We start from the raw sequence: 24693 nt of genomic DNA, 5'->3' as shown, positions 1-24693 counted from the left end.
CCACAGATTAAAAAAAAAAAAAAAAAAAAAACTATAACAAATAGTTACTATCTTTTAAAGGGCAATAGAGTGGTAGGGGAGTGGGAACGTGAAAGTGTTAGTGGTTCAGTTGTGTCTGACCCTTTTTGATCCTATGGACTATAGCTCACCAGGCTCCTTTGTCCATGGAATTTTTCTAGGCAAGAATACTGGAGTGGGTTGACATTCCCTTCCCCAAGGGATCTTCTTGACCCAGGGGTCGAACCCAGGTCTTCCGCATTGTGGCAGATTCTTTACCGTCTGAGTCACCAGGGAAGCCTGTGGGGAGTGGGAGCTAGAAGCTATTGGGTGCAAGACAGGCCACAAAATGTATCATACAGTGCAGGTAATACAGACAACATTTTGTAATAACTGTAAATAGAAAGTAGGCTTTAAATTTTATTAGAAATTAAAAGACAAAATAAAATACAGTAATTCTCAACTTCTTAGGCACCAACTACCAAGGATATGTTATAAACTACAAACAAATATGTTTTCAGGATGATATTTATAACAGCATAATTTAAAAATCTTGGAAGAGTAGATGTTATACTCTTAAATAATGGCATAGCCATGTAACAAATTATGTTAATTATTGCATTAGGAAAGTTTTTCTTAATATTGTTTCCTTTCTTTTTTCTTTTCTTTACCCTTTTATTGTGTGAAGTTAGACTCGTGCATGTGTGCTCACTCTTGTCTGGTTCTTTTCAACGCATGAATTATAGCCTGCAAGGCTCCTCTGTCCATGGAATTTTCCAGGTAAGAATACTAAAATGAGTTGCCTTTTCCTTTTCCAGGGTGTCTTCCTAACCCAGGGATCAAACCCATATCTGTTGTGTCTCCTGCATTGGCAAGAGGATTCTTTACCTCTGCACCATCTGGGAAGCCATTTGAGTTATATCACATACAGTTAAATGTATTTGTCCTAAGTTTATGTTTTAATGAGTTTTAAAAAACATGTATACCTATGTAACTGTCATCCTAATCAAAATGTGGAATATTTCCCTAAGCTGAGAAGTACACTTCTTATACTTTCCTTCAATTTTCACTACCTAGGCAAACACTTCCTGATTTAGATCACCATAGATGGGATTTCCCTGATTTTGAAATTAATAAAAATGATATCATATCATGGACTGTATATTTTTGCATTTTGATATTTTTCTTACGGGGATATTTGAAGTTTTTTCATTCTATTGCATACATCAAGAGTCTTTATTTTTTATTTTTGAAAATATATCACAGTATGTTAGTTATCTGTTGGTTAAATTTCATCAAACCCTTTTTCCTCACCTATTAAGATGACCATATGCATTTCCCTACTTTTATTTTATTCTAATATGCTTCATTAGTTTGATTAGTTTTTTTTCCATTTATTTTTATTAGTTGGAGGCTAATTAATTTACAATATTGTAGTGGTTTTTGTCATACACTGACATGATTAGTTTTTAATTAGGAAATTCATCTAACTTTCATTCTTACTTTGCCACAATATACTAGAGTTTTATATGTCCTGCTGTGTCCTAATATATTATATTTTTTTAATATGTTGCCAGGTTTGCTTTGCTAATTTTGTTCATTTTTTTAAAAAGAACTTTGTCTTTAGGAAGGATAAGTGCATACATATGTGTGTGTGTGTGTGTGTGTGTGTGTGTGTGTGCATGTGCACATGCACGTGTATTCTTAATCAGTTGTGTCCGACTCTTTGCAACCCCATGGACTGTAGCCTGCCAGGCTTCCCTGTCCATGGGGATTCACCAGGCAATATACTGGAGTGGGTTGCCATGCCCTCCTCCAGGGGATCTTCCCAACCCACGGATCGAACCCAGGTCTTCTGCGTTGCAGGCGGATTCTTTAGTTTCTGAGCCACCAGGGAAATCCATATATATGTGTGTGTGTGTGTACACACACACACATTTTATTATAGTGCCAGTTTAAGAGCCTGGTTTCAGCAATGTGTTGACATTATAAAATGTGCTGTGGATGGAGATAGCTTAGCCTTCAATTCGAGAGCCCCATCCCCTTGGACACGACGATCAGAGTGGCCCTCTCCATCACAGTTCAGCAGCCGTGTGTGTGGAGGGGGGTTATGAAAAGGAGGCATTGGATGAAGGAGTAAGTCATGGCTCTAGAACCATGGACTCTGGCACCTGTAACAGATAGAGTAGATTTCCTTGACTAAAGGAATCTGTGTGTTTATTTGGTGTGTACCCTTAGGACAGTTTCCAGAGACTTGAAAAATAATTTTAAAAATTATTTTCACTAGTTTTCACTGTTTCACTGGGGAAAGAGTTCAAAGAGCTCATCAAATTACCATTCTCAAATATGCCCCTTTATTATTCTTTTTATTCTAAACAAAATAGTCCTACTTTGATATTTTCTAAATGTATAAAAATGACCTACAGTTAAATTTATTTTTAGTAGTTCTTGAAACATAGACTATTTTGAAAAGTCTGACTCTTGAAATCAATAGCTTTGTAACTTAGGGCATGCGTGCATGCTAAGTCACTTCAGTCATGACCACCTCTTTCTGACCCTAAGGACTGTAGCCCATCAGCTCCTCTGTCTGTGATTCTCCAGGCAAGAGTGCTGCAGTGGGTTGCCATGCCCTCCTCCAGGACATCTTCCCAACACAGAGATCTGACTGCACCTCTTAGGTCTCCTGCATTGGCAGGTGGGTTCTTTACCACTAAGCACCACCTGATTTTAGGGCAGTTGTACTCTATTCTTCCTGCTATTTTGTTGTAGTATTAAAATTTACCATAATCTTAGTTGTTCATTTACTATTCCAGTACCTTTAGTTCTCTGACCATTCTCAAAACCCTGAAAAATGATTAAGAACAATTTTCTTCTAGCTTCTTAGCTTTGTCTGAAACATTTTTTTTAACCCTATTTACTCTTTAGAGGTACAACTTGTTGCAAAATTCTCTCAGACTTTATATCTCCTAAACCACTGTCTCTGAAGACATCACAACAGATGGCTGTTTTGTTGCCTGCTGCAGCCTTTCAGTCAAGAGAGAAATTCCAACAGTCTATCAACTCATTATTTGACTATGATCAGATCTGCATCATCTGAAGTGAAGTATCAGACATGCAGTAGAAAAAATTTGTCCCAGTAAGATTTGAGTAACCATTTTGTATAAGCCCAACAGACAAAAGCAAAACCAAGTACGTGTATCTTTTGCTTCCTCAAAAATTACAATGGAATTATGAGGCTTGAGAGCAAAAAAGATACTGTGTCTCTGAATTAAAGCCAACATATATTATTTTGAAAAATGACCCTGTCCTATACTTGCTCTTTGACCTGAAGTAAATTAAAAATACTCCACAAGCCTTAGATTCTTTATATGGTAAAGATCAGAATGATGACTTATATATGACTTATTTATTGTTGTGAACATTAAGTAAAGATAATATAGACATCCAATACAGATAACTATAGAAAGTTAAATATAGATAGTGTTTCATACAATGCATAAGTTTCAGGGATTTATTTATTTTCTTCCACATGATACTTAATAGTTTCTAATATAACATCCTTCCTTCTCATTCAGCAAAAGGAAATATGAAATATCCTTGAAATTTGTGAAATGAGCTCTCCTCAGTCTGTCCGCCTTGAATTTTATGATGTTGACAAATTATTTGGCCTTCCTACTTAGGATCGTTTAAATGGCATCAGTGATTTTCTGAGAAGACTCTGCAGCAATTAGTAAGGACTCAATAATTATTGTTATTCTCAAAGAAATCTTGTGTGATACATGGCAAAAAAAAAAAAAAAAAAAAGGAATTCGGAGAAATTAAGGTTTTGTTCCAAGCCCTTAAACAATTAAATGGCAAAAAGCAATCAGAAGAATGAAGATACAATTTTAAATCTGCTATTAAGAAGAGAAGAAAATAAGATTTTAATGTATGTAGTCATTCTATTCATAGGCAGGATATAAGGGATTGGATTTATTAGAAAGAGAATAGAACGGAAGGAAAAGATGAAAGAGTTGGAACACCAGAACTATTTGGAATCATACTTCACCTAATTTTCTATAGCCAAATTAGACTTTCTATCAGATACCATCATGTTATCCAAGATTTCAAGGTGGTTGTTTTTGTTTTCCTGGGATACTAAGCTCAAAGAAAAGACATTGAATGTAAACCAAATACTAAGCTCAAAGAAAAGACATTGAATGTAAACCAAATAAGACTTAACAATCAGCATACAGGATCACACTAGCAAAATAATTTCATAAATGTAGGTCATGATTTAGGAGTAAAAGCAAATTAACTTGAAATATGTAAATTATTGTGACCCATTTTTTAGCTTGTATTATTTGTAGTTTGACACAGATCTTCATTTCTTTGGGTATAATGGCAGTCTTATTAATCCATTTTCTATTTGAATCTTTAATTTCTGATATCAACACATCCATCCACTAATTTATTCTATACTGAAGATTTCTATAGACAGTTAAAAATGTGCTAAGAAGGTGTTAACACTGAAACAGCAGGGAAATTCTCACCTATTGTGTGAGAGGACAAAATGATTTATTGAGTATTTTATGGGGATTCGTCTTGCTTATGTGAATTTAATTTACCACATAAAACAGACCCTGCATATGATATAAAGCATCTTGCTTCAAGTTAATGTGTACATCTTCAAAGAAAAGTTTGTATCAAAAAGGATTGACTTACATATAATTCATAAATTTTGTATAGCTTGATTGTAAAGGCCTTTTACCAAAGCTCATTTAAATTGTGCCTCTGATAATCAAGACAGCTGAAAAACAGAGATATGATCTAATAATTTTCATCTAGAGGAGTAAACATTGTGTTTGAAAAATTGTATCATAATTTTACATCACTTCAGCCCTGATCATAGGTCAGATTTTGTTCACTCAGTAAGGAATTTGTCTAGAAGAAGACATTCCAAAACGAGCGTATGTTTGACTTTAAATAAGGAAGAATGGTGAGGACTGTCTTTCTCTTAGGTATCTGAGAACATGAGCCAGAAAATAGATGGGAACCCACATTAGCCGCAAAGGGGTCAGAGCTAGATGGTATATGAAAGGCATTTGACCATGTATAAGCTGGCGTGCTGCGATTCATGGGGTTGCAAAGAATCGGACATGACTGAGCGACTGAACTGAACTGAACTGACTGACTGAAGCAAGTGTAAAGATTCCGTCAAAGCTCACTCATAAATTGAATAATGCCAGGTGTGCTTCCCTGGTTACTCAGACGGTAACGAATCTGCCTGCAATGAAGAGTATCCAGGTTCCTTCCCGGGATCGGGAAGATCCCCTGGAGAATGGAATGACTACCCACTCCATATTCTTGCCTGGAGAATTCTGCGGATAGAGCAGCCTGGCAGATTGCAGTCCATGAGTTCACAAAGAGTCACACTTGACTAAGGGACTAATACTTTCACTTCCATAGCTTCCCATTGTGTGTTTTATAGCATATTTAAGCAAGTAAAAATATTTTAGCAATCTGCAATTGCTCTTCTAAAGAATGCAGACTTTATACAAATATTCAGATATAGTTTGGTAGAAAGAGTATACACTTTTATTCTACCACATGAAAAATTTTGAATTGTTTCATTTGTTATATGAATATGGCTATATCATACCATGTATAGTTAGAAATATAGCATCTCATTCCATATAACTACTTTCACTGGCTCAGTAGTAGCAATCTTTGTAAAGACTAGTTTTACTTTTATCATCAAACTGCAAAATAATATTTAATTTCTGGGAAAAAAAAAGAAAAACTCAACTTACACTGGAGCAACATTGGAAGAAGATTCAGGTTGGAAGAAAAAATTCTAAGAGATAACTTGACCCTCAGCCAGAGGTGTATATTAATGCAACAACTACTACTGTTGCTGCTATTAACAATAGGAAGTGAAGGGGAGTAGGAAAAGAAGAAAAGAGGAAAGAGGAGGAGAAAATGAAAAATGAGAGGAGGAAAAAGATGAGGGGAAGGAGTGTCTGAGTGTCATTAAAATATCCAGCAGGCTTTAGGATGTTCACCATGGTAGGATGTGAAAATGTAGTGGAATGATAAGGAGTGGCTTCATGGAAGAGAGTGTTTATTGTGTATAATACAAAGTGAAGTTTTGTGAAATGGAGGTTTCTGATTCAGTAGCCTGGCATGGTCCTGAGATTCTGCATTTCTAACAGTCTCCCAGGCAATGCTGATGTTGCTGTTCTGCAGACCGTACTTTGAGTAACGAGGTACTAAAGAGTGGGGAAGATGATGTCTATTTCAAGCAGAGCAAAGAGTCCATCTTGCATCATGGAAAAATGAAAGCGTTGGTCTGGTGAGTAGTTCCATGAGCATAGGGATACTATCAAATAATGAAGCTGGAAAAAATAGACGGTAAATAGCCACAGGCTAAGGATTTGAGCATTATTTTTTGGCAAAGGAAAGTTCACAGATGCCTCTGTTTGTAAGTGCAGCATTGTAGATTTGTTCATAAGGAAGCAAACAGGTTTTAAAGGACAAGATGCATTGAGGTAGTAAGAGAAAGAGGGATGGGAAGAAAATGTCAAGAGGCTACTGCTATTGTCCAGGTTAGAAAACCTCCAGGCTGAATTTTAGTATTGAGGATAAAAAAAGAGTCCAGATTTGGCACCTTTTATAAATGCATAGTCAGTTATTAGTTGGGTTAAAAAAAAGTGTCAAGGAAAAAAGGTGCTTTATATTTTATTTTGTTTTTTTTTTTTTTTGCCATGGAATTGCATGCATGAAAAGTCATAGGAAAAGTGGGTAACAATGAGAAGTAAAAGTTATGGGGAGATAAGAAAATAATAAGTTTGCATGCTGTGTGCTACATTGCTTCAGTTGTGTTCGACTCTTTGTGACCCTGTGGACCATAGCCTGCCAGGCTCCTCTGTCCATGGGATGCTCCAGGCTAGAATACAGGAGTGGGTTGCCATGCCCTCCTCTTGGGGGTCTACCCAACCCAGGATTTGAACCCGAGTATCTTACGTCCCTGCATGGTCAGGCAGGTTATTTATCACTAACACCACCTGGAAGGGATCTATAAGAAATCCATATGGGTGTATCAGTTAGATACTTAGAAGTTTGGAAGATAAATCACAAAAATAGGGCACTGATTTTGATAATTAGAGCGAAGAGGACTGCATTAATTGAAAATATACCATAAGCCAGTGAATTTTTCCATAATTACTTTTAATTGAATGAATATTATAATGTCAGTCAAGCAGTTTTGATAGAATGATACAAAAGTTAGAGATTTGTATCTCATGGGAATGTGCATATGTGTGTTATACATATGAGATATGTATGAGATATGTATATGAGATATAGTCTTGGGAAAGGAATGCCTGTGACACTTGCCCTGTTAATTGGAAGATAAAGGCAATATAAGCTATTTCTTTCTAGAGGGGTTATTCTTATTTTCTGATTATGTGCTGTGGTGCCAGATGTCTCCAGCAAAAGTGTCCACAGGCTTAGCTCCGAGGCCAAGAGCATCTTTCTGTGATTGCTGACAAAGAGTTTAGTAAATTACCATATCTAAGAGTAAAGTTGATGATAATTGCAAATCGTCAAGTAACCTATGATGTCGAGCAATTTGTCTATATGCCAGTCCCTGGAGTCCTACCCCTGGGGAGAGGCCTCACGCACTGCCTCTCTTCCCACTCTGGCATTGTACCCAAATCAGGTGAGAAGAGTCTCAGGAGTATGGTAAGATCCTTTATACATTCTTGTAATAAACTCTAGAATCTCTCAAAGTCTAAGAAATCTCTTCATTGATTTTTTTTTTTCCCCAATTAGAACTCACAGAGTTTCAAAATAAGCATCATGTGTTGTATATCTTTCATCTGTTTGAAGAAGTTTTCAATTGTACTCTCTCCACAGAAGACTCTAGTTGGGGAATTGGGGAACACGTTTTTATTCAAGCTGTTTCCTCCCGTGACACACAATTTATGAATTACAGAAAGCTGAACCATAATATTTTAAGCACCTCAGTTAGCTTTCAGCTTTGAAATTACACTTTTAAAGAGTTCAGAAATACCCTTTCAGTCTATTGATGTGAGGCAAATCCCTTTGCTTCAATTAAGAGCTATCGGAGGGAATGGTGATAACAGAAGTCCGGCTCCGAGCAGCATATAACAAGATGATTACGGGCGCTGGCGGCCAGCCAGACTGCCAGGCTGTTTTTTACGGGTGTTACTTTACTGACAGTACCTTCATGACATTTGTACCTTGACACCAGAAGTGCTAACAGCTGCAGCGCCGGTGTTAGAAAGGCACGGAAGACCTTTTTCAGCTTTAGTTGCTCTCACAGATTCTCAGCGCCCTAGGAGAATAAAGTCTATAAAAACTGACTTCAGCCTGCTGTCCCCTTTGTGAAGATTTTTGCTGCAGAGTCTGAAAAACAGTTCTGTTTCATGACATTGGACTTAGGGGAGATACAAGTTTTTCAAGGTAGAAGACGTGTGTGGTAAGTGTCTGACAAAAAGCAGTAACAAGGCTAGTCTGGGAGTTCATGGTTTTGTGAAATAGAATATTTCAGCAACCAATTCTGTGCTTAGTTACTGGCTGTAGGCAACCCTTTTGACCCCCTCACTGAGAAAGCAAAAGCGACTAAAGGAGAAATATTCTAGTTTTTTTGAAGCTGGATGGTATTCTTAACTAATAGGAACAGAGGTGAGAGTATGGCTTCTAGTGGTTGCTGCTAATGCCCAAGCTTCAGGCTATTGGGAAATGAGAAGGTCTGAAGATGCATGAACATGTGTGAGAACGGAATTCAGGTGATAAAAGGTGAACATGGGTTTAGAAAATCTTTATTTTGAAGCTCTACCAATCTCTCTTATTGTTTTCATATATATATATATATATATATATATATATATTTTTTTTTTTTTTTGCACACCAGTGTGTCGCTAACATTTGGACATATTCTCCAGAACCAAGGTCCTAAAAGGCACACATTACTATTAGGAAGTCACTGTGCACTGAGAACTCTTTTTTGTGTGTTCAGCTTAATTTCTTATCATTTTAGTGTTGCAACCATTTTGGTCTTAGAAATGGGAAAATTTTTTTAGCTAAACATTATTAACTTTCCATAGTTTGAAGTGCCTTTAGGAGACATTGTACAACTATTAACTCACACTAAAATTTTTCTATAAATGTTTCAATCATTAATGCTTTGTAGCATAGAGACATTTTTATAATAAGTCTGTATTTTTAATTTCATGAAAACTGATCTGTTTTTGCGCTTTTCTGAAAACTCCAGTTTGAAGATTCAGGCATAAAACTTTGTCTTTGTTACTATTTCATATACCCAAAGAAAAGATCTTTAAATAGTATAAAATCCAAAAATATAATAGATATTTGATAGGAATAAGTAATCTATTAATAACTTCAAGTAAATAACAAGAAAGGGAAGTGAAGTGTTAGTCACTCAGTTGTGACCAACTGTTTGCGACCCCATGTACTGTAGCCCACCAGGCTTCTCTGTCCATGGAATTCTCCAGGCCAGAATGTTGGAGTGGGTTGCCATTCCCTTCTCCAGGGGATCTCCCCAACCCAGGGATTGAACCTGGGTCTCCTGCATTACAGGCGGACTCTTTACTATTGGAGCCACCAGAGAATTCCAAGGAAACAGGAGACATAAATATCTATAATTAAGCATAATTTAATCACTGTGCTCATTTAGGTCTCTTTTCTTCACGTACAATCTGATGTCCAGGGGAGTTAAGAGAACTACGTGGTTTTGTGTAGTTAATGAATGACTAGAATTCAGTGTGCTAACTCCCTGTCTCAGGGTTCTTTCTAAGGCAGTAACCTTGAACATGCACAGAAAGCCAAAACATCAGCGTATTTATCTTTCAGCCTTTAGGATTTATATCCAAATGGAAACCTCAACTGGTTTTGAGGAAATATAAATAAATTAAATCTGAAGGCATCACATCATAGTAACTTCAAAACCTTTATAAAGTTAAATACATTATTACTATCATTTTGCAATTAGCTTTCAAACAGACACAGAGAGAGAAGCCTTGGGAAAAAAAAAAAACTACGCTTCATCCAAAATGTCTGTGGGGAAGTCTGCACATTTTTTCCATTTCATTGCTAATGAGTCATTTTCACCTGACGCCTGCTTGCCCCACTCCCCTCTGAAGAACCAGCTGTCAGTGTCCACAGCTGAGTGAGTTTGGTATCAGACAGGTGGCAGCAGGGTGGGGAAGAAATCGTGTCAGTGGGATGTAGTTAATCTGAAATTAGGATGATCCACCTGGTATCATTAAAAATTGACTATATTTCCTAAATGCTTCACTACAGTATAACCAACACTTAAAAGTTAAGGTTTTAAATATCGTTGAAGAGACAAATAAGAGTATTTGGCTTTAAATAAATATCTGGGCAGTTTTTACAGTGTTAGATCCATGAAGTCTATTTACTAATGACAGAATTCTGTAACTTATTTACAGAAAAAAAAAAAAAAAAGGATTGATTTGTGATTTTCTGGATTCTGGCATTTACTCACTCTGTAACCGTCTGTGTGCTGTGGGCCTCTGGGAAAAGAAAAAAAAAAAGATTTGACATTGGTAAAACCATGTTGAAGCTTAAATGACCTATAATATTGGAAGTGTTTGTGATACTTAATGTGTGTGTAAGTATTCAAAACTGCATCACCATTGATAGTTTTTCAGTAAAATATTTTCTAGTCCTCATAACTACCTGGGAGACAATTCTAAGTTACTTAATGCAGCAAACAAGATCCCTAACTAAATAATGCAACTCATATCCCTAGCCACAACTGTACCTATCCATGTTCAACTGTCATCTTCAGCATGAAAGTCACCTCCTCCTAAAAGCCTTCCCTGAATGCTCAACAATGGACTGGGCACCTTCCTGTGATTTTTCAGTGCCAGGCTGACCTCTGTTACAGATCTTAACCAAACAGCACTGACTGAAACGGGCTCTTCACCAGTCTTGCTATCTCACTGGATCCACTCAAGGACAGGTCTTTATTTTGTTCACATTTAAAACTAGCACAATGAATAGAACATAATAAGAAAATTATATACACACAGAGGAAACAAATGTTATGCATATAAATTACAAAAACAAAAAATAAAAATAAATAAAAACAAAAATATATAAATTAAAAAAAAAAACTCAGCCACTTATCTGATTTTCAGTTTAACTATCATTCTGGCTACAGAATGAAGAATATTTCATGGTGTTTTTTAAGATTTTGTTGGAGTATAGCTGCTTTACAGTGTTTTGTTACTTTCAGGTGTACGACAAAGTGAATGAGCTGAGTATAGACGCATATCCATTCTTTTCTAAGATTCTTTTCTTATATAGGTTATCACAGAATGCTGAGTAGCGTTCTCTGTGATGTAGAGTATGCCATGCTGGTCATTGATCTGTACATAGTAGTGTATGTATATTCATTCTAAGCTCCTGATTTATCCCTCCTCCCACATTTCCCCTTCGGTAACCATACGTTTGTTTTTGATAACTGTAGGTCTTTTTCTGTTTTAAAAATAAATTAATTTGTATCATTTTTTAAATTAGATTCCACGTATGAGTGACATATATAAGTCTCTCTCTGACTTACTTAGTATGATAAGTTCTAGTTCCATTTGTGCATATGTATACTCACTCACTCCAGTCCTGTCTGACTCTGTGACCCTATGAACTGTAGCCCACCAGGATCCTGTCTCCATGGGGTTCTCCAGGAAAGCATACTGGAGTGGGTTGCCACACTCCTCTCCAGGGGATCATCCTGACCCAGGGATCAAACATGTCTCCTGTGTTGCTTGCATTGCAGGTGGATTCTTTACCACTGAGTCCCTAGGGAAGCCCCCAGTGGCACTATTTCACTCTTTTATTGCTGAATATACAATATCTCACTGTATATATGCACCACATCTTCTTTATCCATTCCTCTGTAGATGGGCATTTGGGTTGCTGCCGTGTCTTGGCTATTGTAAATAGTTCTGTAGTGAATGCTGAAGTGTATGTATCTCTTAGGATTATGGTTTTCTCTAGATATATGCCCAGAACTGGGATTGCTAGATCATACAGTAAGTCTATTTTAGTTTTATATAGAGCCCCATACTGTTCTCCATAGTGGTTATACCAATTTACATACCTACCAGTGGTGCAGGAGGGTTTACTGTGTGTGGACAGTTTGATGATGGCCATACTAACTGGTGTGAGGTGATTCAGTTCAGTTCAGTCACTCAGTCATGTCCAACTATTTATGACCCCATGGACTGCAGCACACCAGGTTTCCCTGTCCATCAGCAACTCCCAGAGCTTCCCCAAACTCATGTCCATCAAGTTGGTGAAGCCATTCCACCATCTCATCCTCTGTTGTCCCCTACCTCTCCTGCCTTCAATCTTTCCCAGCAATAGGGTCTTTTCCAATGAGTCAGTTATTCGCATCAGGTGGCCAAAGTATTGGGGCTTCAGCTTCAGGATCAGTCCTTCCAATGAATATTTGGGACTGGTTTCCTTTAGGATTGACTGGCATGATCTCCTTGCAGTCCAAGAGACTCTCAAGAGTCTTCTCCAACACGACAGTTCAAAAGCATCAATTCTTCGGCGCTCAGCTTTCTTTATTGTCTCTCACATCCATTGTAGTTTTGATTTGTACTTCTCTGATAATTAGTTATGTTGATCAATTTTTTCATGTGCTTTTTGGCCATCTGTATGTCTCATGAAAAATATTTTAAAGTGAATACACAGTGAAATGCAGGGAGGCTGACTCAATAGCAAATGCAGAAAACATGTTCATTTAAAGGGATGGTAATAGAAATAGAGAAGACAAAGTTCTGAAATATATAGGGATCAAGTAAACATGATTTGATAAACTACTGAATTCATGGTTGAGAAAGAATGAAATATCTGAGAAAACCTTAATGTTTGTGGCTTTTGCAAGATGGAAAGATGATGAAATCATTCACTGAGATAGAGAATGCTGGAAGGTGATATGGTTGTTGTTAAGGGTTGACAGGGAAGCAAGCATTGAACAAACAGATGAAGGGACACAAACATTGTCCCTGGTTTAAATGTTAGATATGTTAATTTTATCATGAGTTTGAAAAATCCAAGAGAAAAAAAGAAGGTTATAAATTTGGCATTTGTTTTTGTTTAGGTGATGTAATGAAATCAAGGATTACCTCAGAAGAGATTATAAAGATTGAAGGCCAGGAATGAATTTTGATGAAATGCACACTTAAGAGTGTGATGGGGAATAAGATAAAGTTCCAAAAAGCAAAATGGAATATTGGGAATGAAGGGAGATATTAATGGAAAAAAGAATGAATGTGAGGTGTGAAAATGAAGACAGTCATAGATACCTCTTTTGAGGAATGCGATTGTATTGGGTAAAGTGAAATACGGAAAAGTGAAAGGAGGATGTGGGGCTAAGAAAATGTGATACTTAGTGTTTTGTTGTCTACTTTACTGGGACAGTGTTTGCAGAGACATTTGGTCAAACATTTTTCTAGGTGTTACTGTGAGTGTGTTGCTGAAGAAGATTGATATTTGAATCCTTTGGCTAAGTATAGCAGATTGCACTCCCTAATGTAGATGAGTCACATCCAGGGAACTGAAGGCCTGAATAAAGCAAACAGTCTAATTTTCATTAAGAGGGAATTCCTTTGCCCACCTGCCTTCAGTTAGAACATCAGTTTTCTCCTGCCCACAGACTTGAACTGAAACATTGGTTCTTCTTGGGTCTGGAGCAGGCTGGCCTTCAGCAGGGACTATGCTCTTGGTTCTTCTGGATCTCCATGTTGCTAACTCCAAATCTTGGATTTGCTATTACCCATAGTCACTTTTCATGTTAGCCCAATTCCTATCCATGGCCCATTCATATATTCTTACTTTAACCTGCTTCTCTTTAAACACACATTTAATGACCAGGTCTACTGTTCTTTGAAAGAATTACTACCATGAATATCCTCAAGAATCAGCTTGCCATAATATAGCTCATTTTCAGGAGGTACACACAAATCAGATCTGTCCCTGACCCACTCTTGGCCTTTCTCCGTCTTGGTCAGCTGGTCACAGGAGGCTCTGAAGACACAAAACTAAGTGAAAACACTGTTGATCCAATCATGAAAGTCAGGGCAGCCTCCTCTGACACAGATCTTGAATAACGTTGCATGGAAAAAACAGACGGACTACAAGAAAGGTGGCATGCAGGCAGACACATAACAATGGGAACCATTGATCCAATTCACTTTAACACTCTCTGGTTCTGATCATGTCTGATTTGGGGTGTGGTGTCTACATCTTTCAGGGCTTTCCAGGTGGCATAGTGTACAGAATCTGCCTGCTAGTGTAGGAATGCAAGATGGTTTGATCCTTGGGTTGGGAAGATCTAATGGAGAATGCAATGGAAAGCCACTCCATTATTCTTGCCTGGAATATTCCATGGACAGAGGAACCTGGTGGGCTACAGTCCTCGTGGTCGCAAAGACCCAGACATGACTGAGTGACTGAGCACACAAACATCTACATCTTTACCTAAAAGGGGTAGACCACATCAGGAGGCCCAGAGGGTATATGGGATTCAGTATTTCTGAGTGGTTTAGCTAGATGTCCCTATTATGAATCTCAGCATCTCACTCCTTCCCAATCAAAACTCTGACCCTGGGGCAACAGACTTGTTAGATATGCAAATTCATCTTTCTGGAGCTCAGCTACTTTTATAATTAACTCATGGACCTGAGCCTCAATTTTTTGCCCTCTGCCTCTAAGAGATGATAGTCTTTACATGCTAATTAAGATGTGCTCTGGTTTCACACTTTGAGGTGGTGATTAGCAGTGATATGCTGGTAAAACAAACAAATGAGTACGTTTTAAAAATACAAATTTATAGTGTTTGCTGATTCTGGGTTTAAATATCCCCATGTAGGTTGAATTGAATATTAATGGTACCTTAAAAACTTTCTTAATATTTATAAATTGGCTATTGCAAGTGAGTTGTCTCAGTGTACTACTGGAATCACTCCAAGTCTCTCTCTGTTTTTCACAAATGAAGTAATAGAACCTAATTCATTCTGGAAAGAGTCAATATTTTTATTCTTTGCTTTCAGTGGCAACAATATTTGAAGAAAGGAAAATCAATGGGTTAATTTACAAATTAACAATGAGATAAAGTAAATGATAATTTAATGAGAAGAAATATGTTAAATGAAATTAGTTCTCTTTTAAATATGGAATAAATCATTAATGAATGGCATTATATTTTTCTTACAGTTTTATAGAGATATTATTTAGATGTTTGTATAAGTTTGTGTTCAGCATAATGATTTGGCTTACATACATGGTTATCAATGATTATCACCTTAAGCTTAATGAAAATTTATCATCTATAGAAAAAAAAGGAAATATTAGAAAATATTTCATTGCAATAAAAAAGCTTGTGATTTATTCTCATAACACCTTTCTTATATAGCATACAGCAGTGTTAATTATTGCCAACATCCGCTGAATCATTGAAAAGTCAAGCAAGTTCCAGAAAAATATATATTTCTGCTTTATTGACTGACTATGCCAAAGCCTTTGACTATGTGGATCACAATAAACTGTGGAAAATTCTGAAAGAGATTGGAATACCAAACCACCTGACCTGCCTCTTGAGAAATCTGTATGCAGGTCAGGAAGCAACAGTTAGATCTGGACAAGGAACAACAGACTGATTCCAAATAGGAAAAGGAGTATGTCAAGGCTGTATGTTGTCCCCTGCTTATTTAATTTCTATGCAGAGTACATCATGAGAAATGCTGGGCTGGATGAAGCACAAGCTGGAATCAAGGTTGCTGGGAGAAATATTGATAAACTCAGATATGCAGATGACACTACCCTTATGGCAGAAAGTGAAGAAGAAGTAAAGAGCCTCTTAATGAAACTGAAAGTGGAGTGTGAAAGAGTTTGCTTAAAGCTAGACATTACTTTGCCAGCAAAGGTCAATCTAATCAAAGCTATGGGTTTTCCAGTAGTCTTGTATGGATGCAAGAGTTGGGCTCTAAAGAAAGCTGAGCACCGAATAGTTGACGCTTTTGAACTGTAGTGTTGGAGAAGACTCTTGAGGGTCCCTAGGACTGCAAGGAGATCCAACCAGTCCATCTTAAAGGAGATCAGTCCTAAGTGTTCATTGGAAGGACTGATGTTGAATCTGAAAATCCAATACTTTGGTCACCTGATGTGAAGAACTTACTCATTTGAAAAGACCCTGATGCTGGGAAAGACTGAATGAGGGAGAAAAAGGGGGTGGCAGAGGATGAGATTGTTGGATGGCATCACCGACTGAATGGGCATGAGTTTGAGTAAACTCTGGAAAGTGGTGATGGATAAGGAGGCCTGCTGTGGTGCAGTCCATGGGGTTGCAAAGAGTTGGACAAGACTGAACTGAACTGAAGGGAACATTTCATGCAAACATGGGCACAATAAAGACAGAAATGGTATGGACCTAACAGAAGCAGAATATATTAAGAACAGGTGGCAAGAATACACAGAAGAACTATACAAAAATGATCTTCATGACGCAGATAACCATGATGGTGTGATTACTCACCCAGAGCCAGACATCCTGGAATGTGAAGTCAAGTTGGCTTAGGGAAGCATGACTATGAACAGAGCTAGTGGAGGTGATGGAATTCCAGTTGAGCTATTCCAAATCCTAAAAGAAGATGCTTTTTAAGTGCTGCACTCTCTATTCCAGCAAATTTGGAAAACTCAGCAGTGGCCACAGGACTGGAAAAGGTCACTTTTCATTCCAATCCCAAAGAAAGGCAATGTCAAAGAATGCTCAAACTACTGCATAATTGCATCATCTCACATGTTAGTAAAGTAATGCTCAAAATTCTCCAAGCCAGGCTTCAACAGTACGTGAACCTTGTACTTCCAGATGTTCAAGCTGGATTTAGAAAAGGTAGAGGAACCAGAGATCTAATTGCCAACATCCGTTGGATCATCAAAAAAGCAGGAGAGTTCCAAGAAATCATCTACTTCTGCTTTATTGATTATACTGAAGCCTTTGACTGTGTGGATCACAATAAACTGTGGAAAATTCTTCAAGGAGAGGAATACCAGCAATTACATACACTTACATAATTTTCAAACATATTTAAAAATGAAAGTCACAAGCTTTTAAGAGTAATAAATATTGTAAATCCCCTAAATAAATGGAAAACTAAAACAGCTTAATAATGTGAATGCTAGAAACTATACAGAATTATTATAAAATCTTCCCCAAATCTGAAATACAAGGATTAATTAATGTGCCATTTTTTATTTCAGTTTTATTGAGATGTAATTGACATATAAAGTTGTAAGATATTTACAGTGTACATCGTGATGATTTGATGTCTGTATACATTGTTAAGGGCTTCCCAGGTGGCACTAGTGGTTAATAATCAGCCTGCCAGTGCAGAAGATTCAGGAGACCAGAGTTCGATCCTTGAGGCAGGAAGATCCCCTGGAGTAGGAAATGGCAACCCACTCCAGTCTTCTTGAAGCTTTTGAAATCCATGAAAATTTAGCTTTGATATTCTTTTCTGTTTCTTAGTAAATACAAATTATAAAGGAAAAATTAAATCTGGTGATGTAACAGCTCAGTAAATATACAGTATTTAGACAAATTATAAACATCTGTTGATACTGGTAAGTAGCATAGTCATTTTCTGAATAGCTAAATTGAACAATTATATAAAATATTTAGTAAGAAAAGTAGATTTTGTTCAAATAGTGGAAAGTTAAAAAAAATATTTGTAACCGTAATAGCAGATATATTTTCTTAACAGGTGACCTTAAAGGATTGCTCTTTAGTGTCACTCAGGATCTACTAAGCATAATTTCTTGGATGACTGTGGCAAAAGGATATCTGTACAGAACCAGTTCCTTTCTGAAGTTTATAATCGGGGCCCTGTTTTCAGAGAGAAGGTACAGTTTATCTTTTATTAATATGCCTTTGAAATTTAAAGGAATGTTGAAGGAAAAAATGCAATAATTTAATAAAATAATATAAAATAATATAAAAATAATATAAAGCTTGTGTGTGCCATTTATGGAATTCCTTAACAGCAACTCAATATTTTAAAGATTTTTTTTAACTTGAGATAACTTTTATTTTAAATTGAAAAAAAAAAAAAAAAACTTAGTTGTATTAGTAAACACAAACACTCTACAAATATTATAGTAAAATACTGAAGTGAGAATAGTAAAATATTTTGTTTTTATTAAAATTTTCATTTGATATGAGCCTGGTAAGTACATAAATATTGTGTTAAGTTGCTGAGAAGTATAAGAGAAACAGTACTCTCAAATGGCCTCCTGTTTCATATCTTTATCAGCCAGTATCCTAGTGCATGGATTTTATGTGTTTTGACAGCTTGAGTTTGAAGGCAGTACTTGGGTTGTATCAGCAAAAAGTCATGGGTGGAAAGAGGTTGAATTATCCCACATTCACAGGAGATCTCCAGGATGAAATTGACTTGTGTCATTTGATCAGCAGGTCCACGTTCTTGTATCTTAAAACAACAACCCAAATCATTAAATATCAATTATATCTAATTTGAGTAAAAATAAGCATTGTATAGTTAAATAATAATAATTTAAAATGAATACTTTAAACTGTCTTGTAATACATGATTAGAAACATGTTTAATATTCACAAGTGTTCATGAAGAGGTTATTTCAATTTAAACCACTGTGTGCTACTTAACTATAAAATACATGATATATTTTGAGATAATCAACTCAGGAGGTCAATCCATTTTGGATATAGAATTGTCTGTTCTTGTTTTCTAATTATTCATAAAATATTGACAATATCATTCCTAATTTCAAGGCTACAATGGATTTGTCCTTTAATTTGTCAGGTTAATTCAAGTTAATTGATTTGAAATATTGAAAAGTATTTTCCTATATCTATTCTATGCTTTTGGTTTCCTTGGGCTTGGAAATTACAGGAGGAAAATGACTAAATCTAAATTAGAGAACAGTTCTGTAGGAGAATGTAAAGTCAAGAGTCTGACATGCAGTTTACTTTCTGCTAGTCACAGTCATGTCCTGGCAGATCACTACAGAAAACTTTACATTTCAAGTGTTTTCATTCACTCCATGAAATGATACCAGTCTTTCATTTTTATTGAAGGTCTTGACTGCACCAGGTATCTTTAAATTAATTTTATGGATTAAAAACAACATGAATTTTTCATCTTTTCAAACACTAGAAATTAGGGGAGAGAAATTATAAGGAAGTAGACTGAAACTCTCTGACACTGAAACCCTAAACTGTAGAAGAGTTAGTTCCCCATGAATTAGTCCATTGCCATATTCTAATATTTGGACAGACTTTTCAGCCAAATTTTGCCATCACAGTTCTGCTTGTTACTAAAAGAATTATGAGAGTATATTACATATATAGAAAATAAAATTAATGATTTGGGTTCTAACTACAAAAAATGTATACACATTTGGAAGGTGTTATGTCCTGTACATCAAACATTTTGTCTTCAACTGGTAATCATTGGAGGATCTTAGCAAATCAAAGTCTATATTAATATGCTACTTATCTAATATCAGTGATATAAGAGATAATTTATATGCAGACACCTTCATTGAATTTTGAAGTTTTAGCAACTTTGTTTATGGTGCTTGTGACATTTTCAGAGCAAGACAACTGAACACAGCATAGCAGCTGCAGGTAAGAGGATTTGGGGTCTAATGCTCACTTCCAGATGGATGATGGATATGCAAATTTAAATTTATGGTAGACATATTAGCAGATGGAAATAGAATAGAATAAATGCCTGTGCCACCTGTGAACAAGTGCATTTTATCAATTACCAGCTGAACTGTGTTAAATTCAAGTCGTTCAACACAACTCTGACTCTTGAGAAGACTTTTTGTCAACCTATTAATATATCTAGATTTCACGTTGAGGTTGGGAAACATTTTACTATACAGGGAACCTATGGACACAGGTTTGAGCAGAGCATACTTCACTCTTGCTATGTCACTCATGCTATTATGCTGCCTGGATAATTAAACAGAATGTTGGTAGACTAGGAAACAGTTGAAACAAATGAGACAGACTGAGTGCTCCAAAAAGACGTAAGTGAATTAGAATTGATGCATCTGATGAGAGTGAATTTACAGTGTCACTTTAAATAAAGCCCCGTTTCATTTAGGTACCCAGTCTGTCACTACAACTATTAAAAACATTCAGGGAAGGCACTGACAGTTTCATTTGACACAATCAATTAAATTCCTCCCATATATATATAAAAAGGGGTCCTGAGTTCAGCCTCTGACAATGAAATGTTTCACTGAATAGCTTACACAATGCTACTTAATAGACATTGGCTCAGTTCCAAGAGAAAGAGCTTCATTCCTTTAGAGGAGAGCCCGAGTGGCTCTAGGTTTATAGATTTTCAGAATTGGCAGAATTCTTATCACCTAATAAAAAAAAAAAATTCCCCAATTCTTAGTATCGACGTGTGTAAATAAAGAGTCCATAAACTGATAAAAATAGAGTGGGATGTCTCGTTTTAAAGAAATGAGAAATTTAATTCTTCGTCCTTAATATTCTTGAAAATTGCATAGAAATTTGAAAGAAAGAAAAGTCCTTTTCACATGCTTTAGTTGCATACATGTATTGTGTATGTTAACAGCTTTGCTACTTGTTATGATATTTATAGTGTAGTATTCAGAGTTGGCAACTTAAAAAAATGAGGACATTGCATGAAGATAGTTTTGGCTGCATATTAGGACTTTCTAATGATTGGAATGTCCACAATAGTCTTTCAAGTGTGGTTTGTCCAAATCAGTGGGAATGTACGGTTCCTAATTGTCACGATGGGAGATGGAAAAGTGCTATCCAAAATTGTTATTCACTAATATAATCTTAATTTGCCTTAGATGTTTTTTATAAAGATAAGTGTTTTGCCACTTGTAAAACTCTGCTATTTACTGTTAACTATATTTTAGATTTCTGTCTTTTGGAAGATACTATTTTCAAACACTTCTTGGAAAATGTGTTATATAGAGTATACAAAAATAGATATGTGAATGAAAATAGAATGATTTAAACAATTTGTTCAGTTCAGTTCAGTCACTCAGTTGTGTCTGACTCTGTGACCCCATGAACTGCAGCACGCCAGGCCTCCCTGTTCATCGCCAACTCCCAGAGTTTATCCAAACTCATGTCCATTGAGTTGGTGATGCCATCCAACCATCTCATCCTCTGTCGTCCCCTTCTCCTTCTGCCTGCCATCTTTCCCAGTGTCAGGGTCTTTTCCAATGAGTCAGTTCTTCGCATCAGGTGGCCAAAGTATTGGAGTTTCAGCTTCAACATCAGTCCTTCCAGTGAACACCCAGGACTGATGTCCTTTAGGATGGACTGGTTGGATCTCCTTGCAACGACTCTCAAGAATCTTCAACACCACAGTTCAAAGCATCAATTCTTTGGTGCTCAGCTTTCTTTATAGTCCAACTCTCACATCCATACATGACTACTGGAAAAACCATAGCCTTGACTTAGATGGACCTTTTTTGGCAAAGTAATGTCTCTGCTTTTTAATATGCTGTCTAGGTTGGTCATAACTTTCCTTCCAAGGAGTAAGCATCATATATAATTTGAAGTTGTATGAATTTCTTAGCATTTATCTAAGCATTTATCTGTCTGCCAGTTGTAGAGGTGAGGGGGTTGTTTAAGTTCACTACCAAGGGGTGATCTTCAATATCAGTTTGTTCATAGAAGATATGCCAGTGAATTAGTGTTTTTCCAGTTGGAGTACCTAAGGATACAAAGAAAACTAAATTAGCCTAAAGCAATAGGGGAAATAACAGTAATCAGTTTGTGTAGTAATATGAAGGGGTGCCTAGGTTTATAGTACATATACTTTTGCTAGCATGATAGAAGGCATTTACAAACTATAAACATTCAAACACTTCAAGTGATATGAATGTATACAAAAATGTCATATGTGATACTCGACAGACAAATAGTAATGTTTACTGAATATTTCTATTGTCAAAAGAATTCATAACAACAGGAAATGTTGACATTTTGGCTATGCCATGTTCTTCTATATCTTTATATAGATGCCAGGGAAAACTGAGTGTGGAAAATACAAACCAAAATGATTTTTCTGGAGTAGTTTTCAAATGTAAGACAGTTTCTGTTTAATCCTGCTTATATACAAGCAATGGAACCCTCAAATGCTTAGTTAATTGAATGTCTCAAATTTATCCTACAAAATATACTAGGGGCTCTATCTCTACCATGGGGGAGGAAATGGCAACCTACTCCAGTATTCTTGCATGGAGAATCCCGGGGACGGAGGAGCCTGGTGGGCTGCCCTCTATGGGGTCGCACAGGGTCGGACACAACTGAAGCGACTTAGCAGCAGCAGCAGCTTGCTGCTCTCTCTTCCAGTAGATGTATGAAATTGTTACTCTTTCTGTACTAAGCTTAGTTTACATAGTAAATCCAAGACAGAAAAATTATTAATAAGATATAGATCCTTTTCCCTAAAAACTGTCATCTTTATTGAATGCACTGATGTGATTTTGGCAAATGAAAAGACTACAGGCTTTGGAATAATAAAGAGCAAGGATTGAATTTCTGCTGTAAATTTACCAACTGTGGAAACTTGGCCTTAATTGTTATGTAATTTGTTTCCTTCATCTTTAAAAAGTGGATATCTCATTTTACAAGAGTATGAGAAGTTGAAATTAAACAAGACTATAATCTGTTTACCTATCTACCTACTTAGCTATTCATCTATTATCTATCCATACACATATTTGGACTTTCGTATCTGGAAGGTGTTTTTTATTATTGCTATTGTGATAGAATTTGTAGCACATTATTTTACCACTGGGTAGAACAAAATTTCACTTGAGACTCTGGTGAGATTTTAAAAAGTAAGGATGGAAGGAAGTTTCAGTTTGGTTTACTCCTCTCCGTCAGTTCTTGTCTTGTTGTAGCAAAGATATGGAACAGTAGACCACTTGTAACTCAAACAGACAGCATTCTATGAAGAAGACATCAGGCAATATTTGTAATGACAAACTAGTTACAACTCAGATACAGCTCAGTTTCAGCTCAAGCGGGAAGCAGTCAGCACACCCCTGAGATACAGTGGCAGGCCAAGCCATGACATAGAAGCACACCGAGGGCTCTTGGCTTCCCTTGTCATGCCTTCTGTATCCTCCCCCTGGTGTCTGTCTGGATAAGCCCAATACAGATAGAGCTTGGCACCAGTGTTCTCCCTATTGGCTGTGCCCGGGACCAATCAGGGAATGGGGTGTGTCCCCACTCCAGTCTTCAGCTTCCTCTTCCAAAGGCGTTTTAAAATTTTTACCTGTTGCATGTTTCCACCATCTTGGACTCCTTTCTCCATTCTAACTACCTGATGGAAGGAAAGACAGGGAAGAAGAGAGAGGAGGAGGATGGATAGGAAGTAGAGAAGGTAGGAAAGGGGTAGAGAGGAATGAAGGAAAGGAAGAAGAAAAGCAAAAGAAGGCAGGAAGAAACAAAAGGAACAGTAAGGAAAGAAAGGGTGAAGCAAAGTGATGAAAGAAAAAGAGATGTAGGGAGGGAAGAGGAAGGCGGAGAGCAGAAAGAAAAATAGATATGACTCTTTCATAGCAATAAGAATATTTAAATCTTGGGGCTGTTGTGGGATATGAAATAAACACAGAAAACTGACTCACCTGTCATAAGTTTTTAGAAGATGGAAAAAAAATGCTCCTGATCTTAATAGAAACAATGATTACATAGTACTCTGCCTTATTTTTGCCAGAACATAGCAATATTTCCTCATTCTCTCTAGTACATTAGAGAGCCTGGAGACATAATAACTGCACTTCTCAGAACGCCTGCCAGCAAGACTCAGGGTTAGAGTCCACTCAACAGGAGACGTGAGATAGGGAAGTTATAAGAGAAGCAGAATCTTACATGATCTTTCCAGTTCTAGTCACCCCTGATGCTTTTCTTAATATCTTTTGTCTCAGTGTTGGAAGCAATGATCATTAATGACAGCTGTATATAATTTTTGCAATTTCTGTTTGTAAGCTAGTGGTTAATTGAAGGTTTAGCAGTAATCTTTCTGAGATTCGTTTCTCCAGCCCTTTTAACAGTTTACTTTGTTGTTGTTTAGTCACCAAGTCATGTCTGACTCTTTGCGACCCCATGGACTTCAGAATACCAGACTTCCTTGTCCTTTACTATCTACCGGAGTTTGCTCAAACTCATGTCAATTGAGTCAGTGATGCCATCCAACCGTCTTGTCCCCTGTCACCCGCTTCTCCTCCTGCCTTCAATCTTTGCTAGCATCAGGGTCTTTTTCAATGGGTTGGCTCTTTGTGTCAGGTGGCCAAAGTATTGGAGCTTCTGCTTAAGAATTAGCCCTACCAATGAATATTCAGTGCTGATTTTCTTTAGGATTGACTAGTTTGTTCTCCTTGTTATCCACAGGAGTCTCAGGAGTCTTCTCTAAGCACCACATCTTGATAGCATCCATTCTTCAGTGCTCAGCCTTCATTATGGTACAACTCTCACATTTGTACATGACTACTGGAAAAACTATAGCTTTTATTTATTTATTTTTCCTTTATTTTTATTAGTTGGAGGCTAATTACTTTACAATATTGTAGTGGTCCATA

At 36.8% G+C, this 24693-nt stretch overlaps 1 protein-coding gene across 1 annotated transcript in view; it reads left to right on the top strand.

Moving 5' to 3' along the window:
• The window catches only part of CNTN5 (contactin 5), a 1550500-nt gene that overhangs the window by 350529 nt on the left and 1175278 nt on the right, over positions 1-24693 (top strand). The window contains exon 2 of the mRNA XM_061143613.1: positions 17820-17958. Coding sequence (XP_060999596.1) covers positions 17879-17958 — 80 coding nt within the window. The 5' untranslated portion in view covers positions 17820-17878. The remainder of the gene's footprint in view (positions 1-17819; positions 17959-24693) is intronic.

Source organism: Dama dama, chromosome 1 (assembly GCF_033118175.1).
Source record: "Dama dama isolate Ldn47 chromosome 1, ASM3311817v1, whole genome shotgun sequence".
NCBI lineage: Eukaryota > Metazoa > Chordata > Mammalia > Artiodactyla > Cervidae > Dama > Dama dama.
The sequence above is the reverse complement of the archived record's forward strand: the minus strand, read 5'-3'. Positions and strand labels throughout refer to the sequence as shown.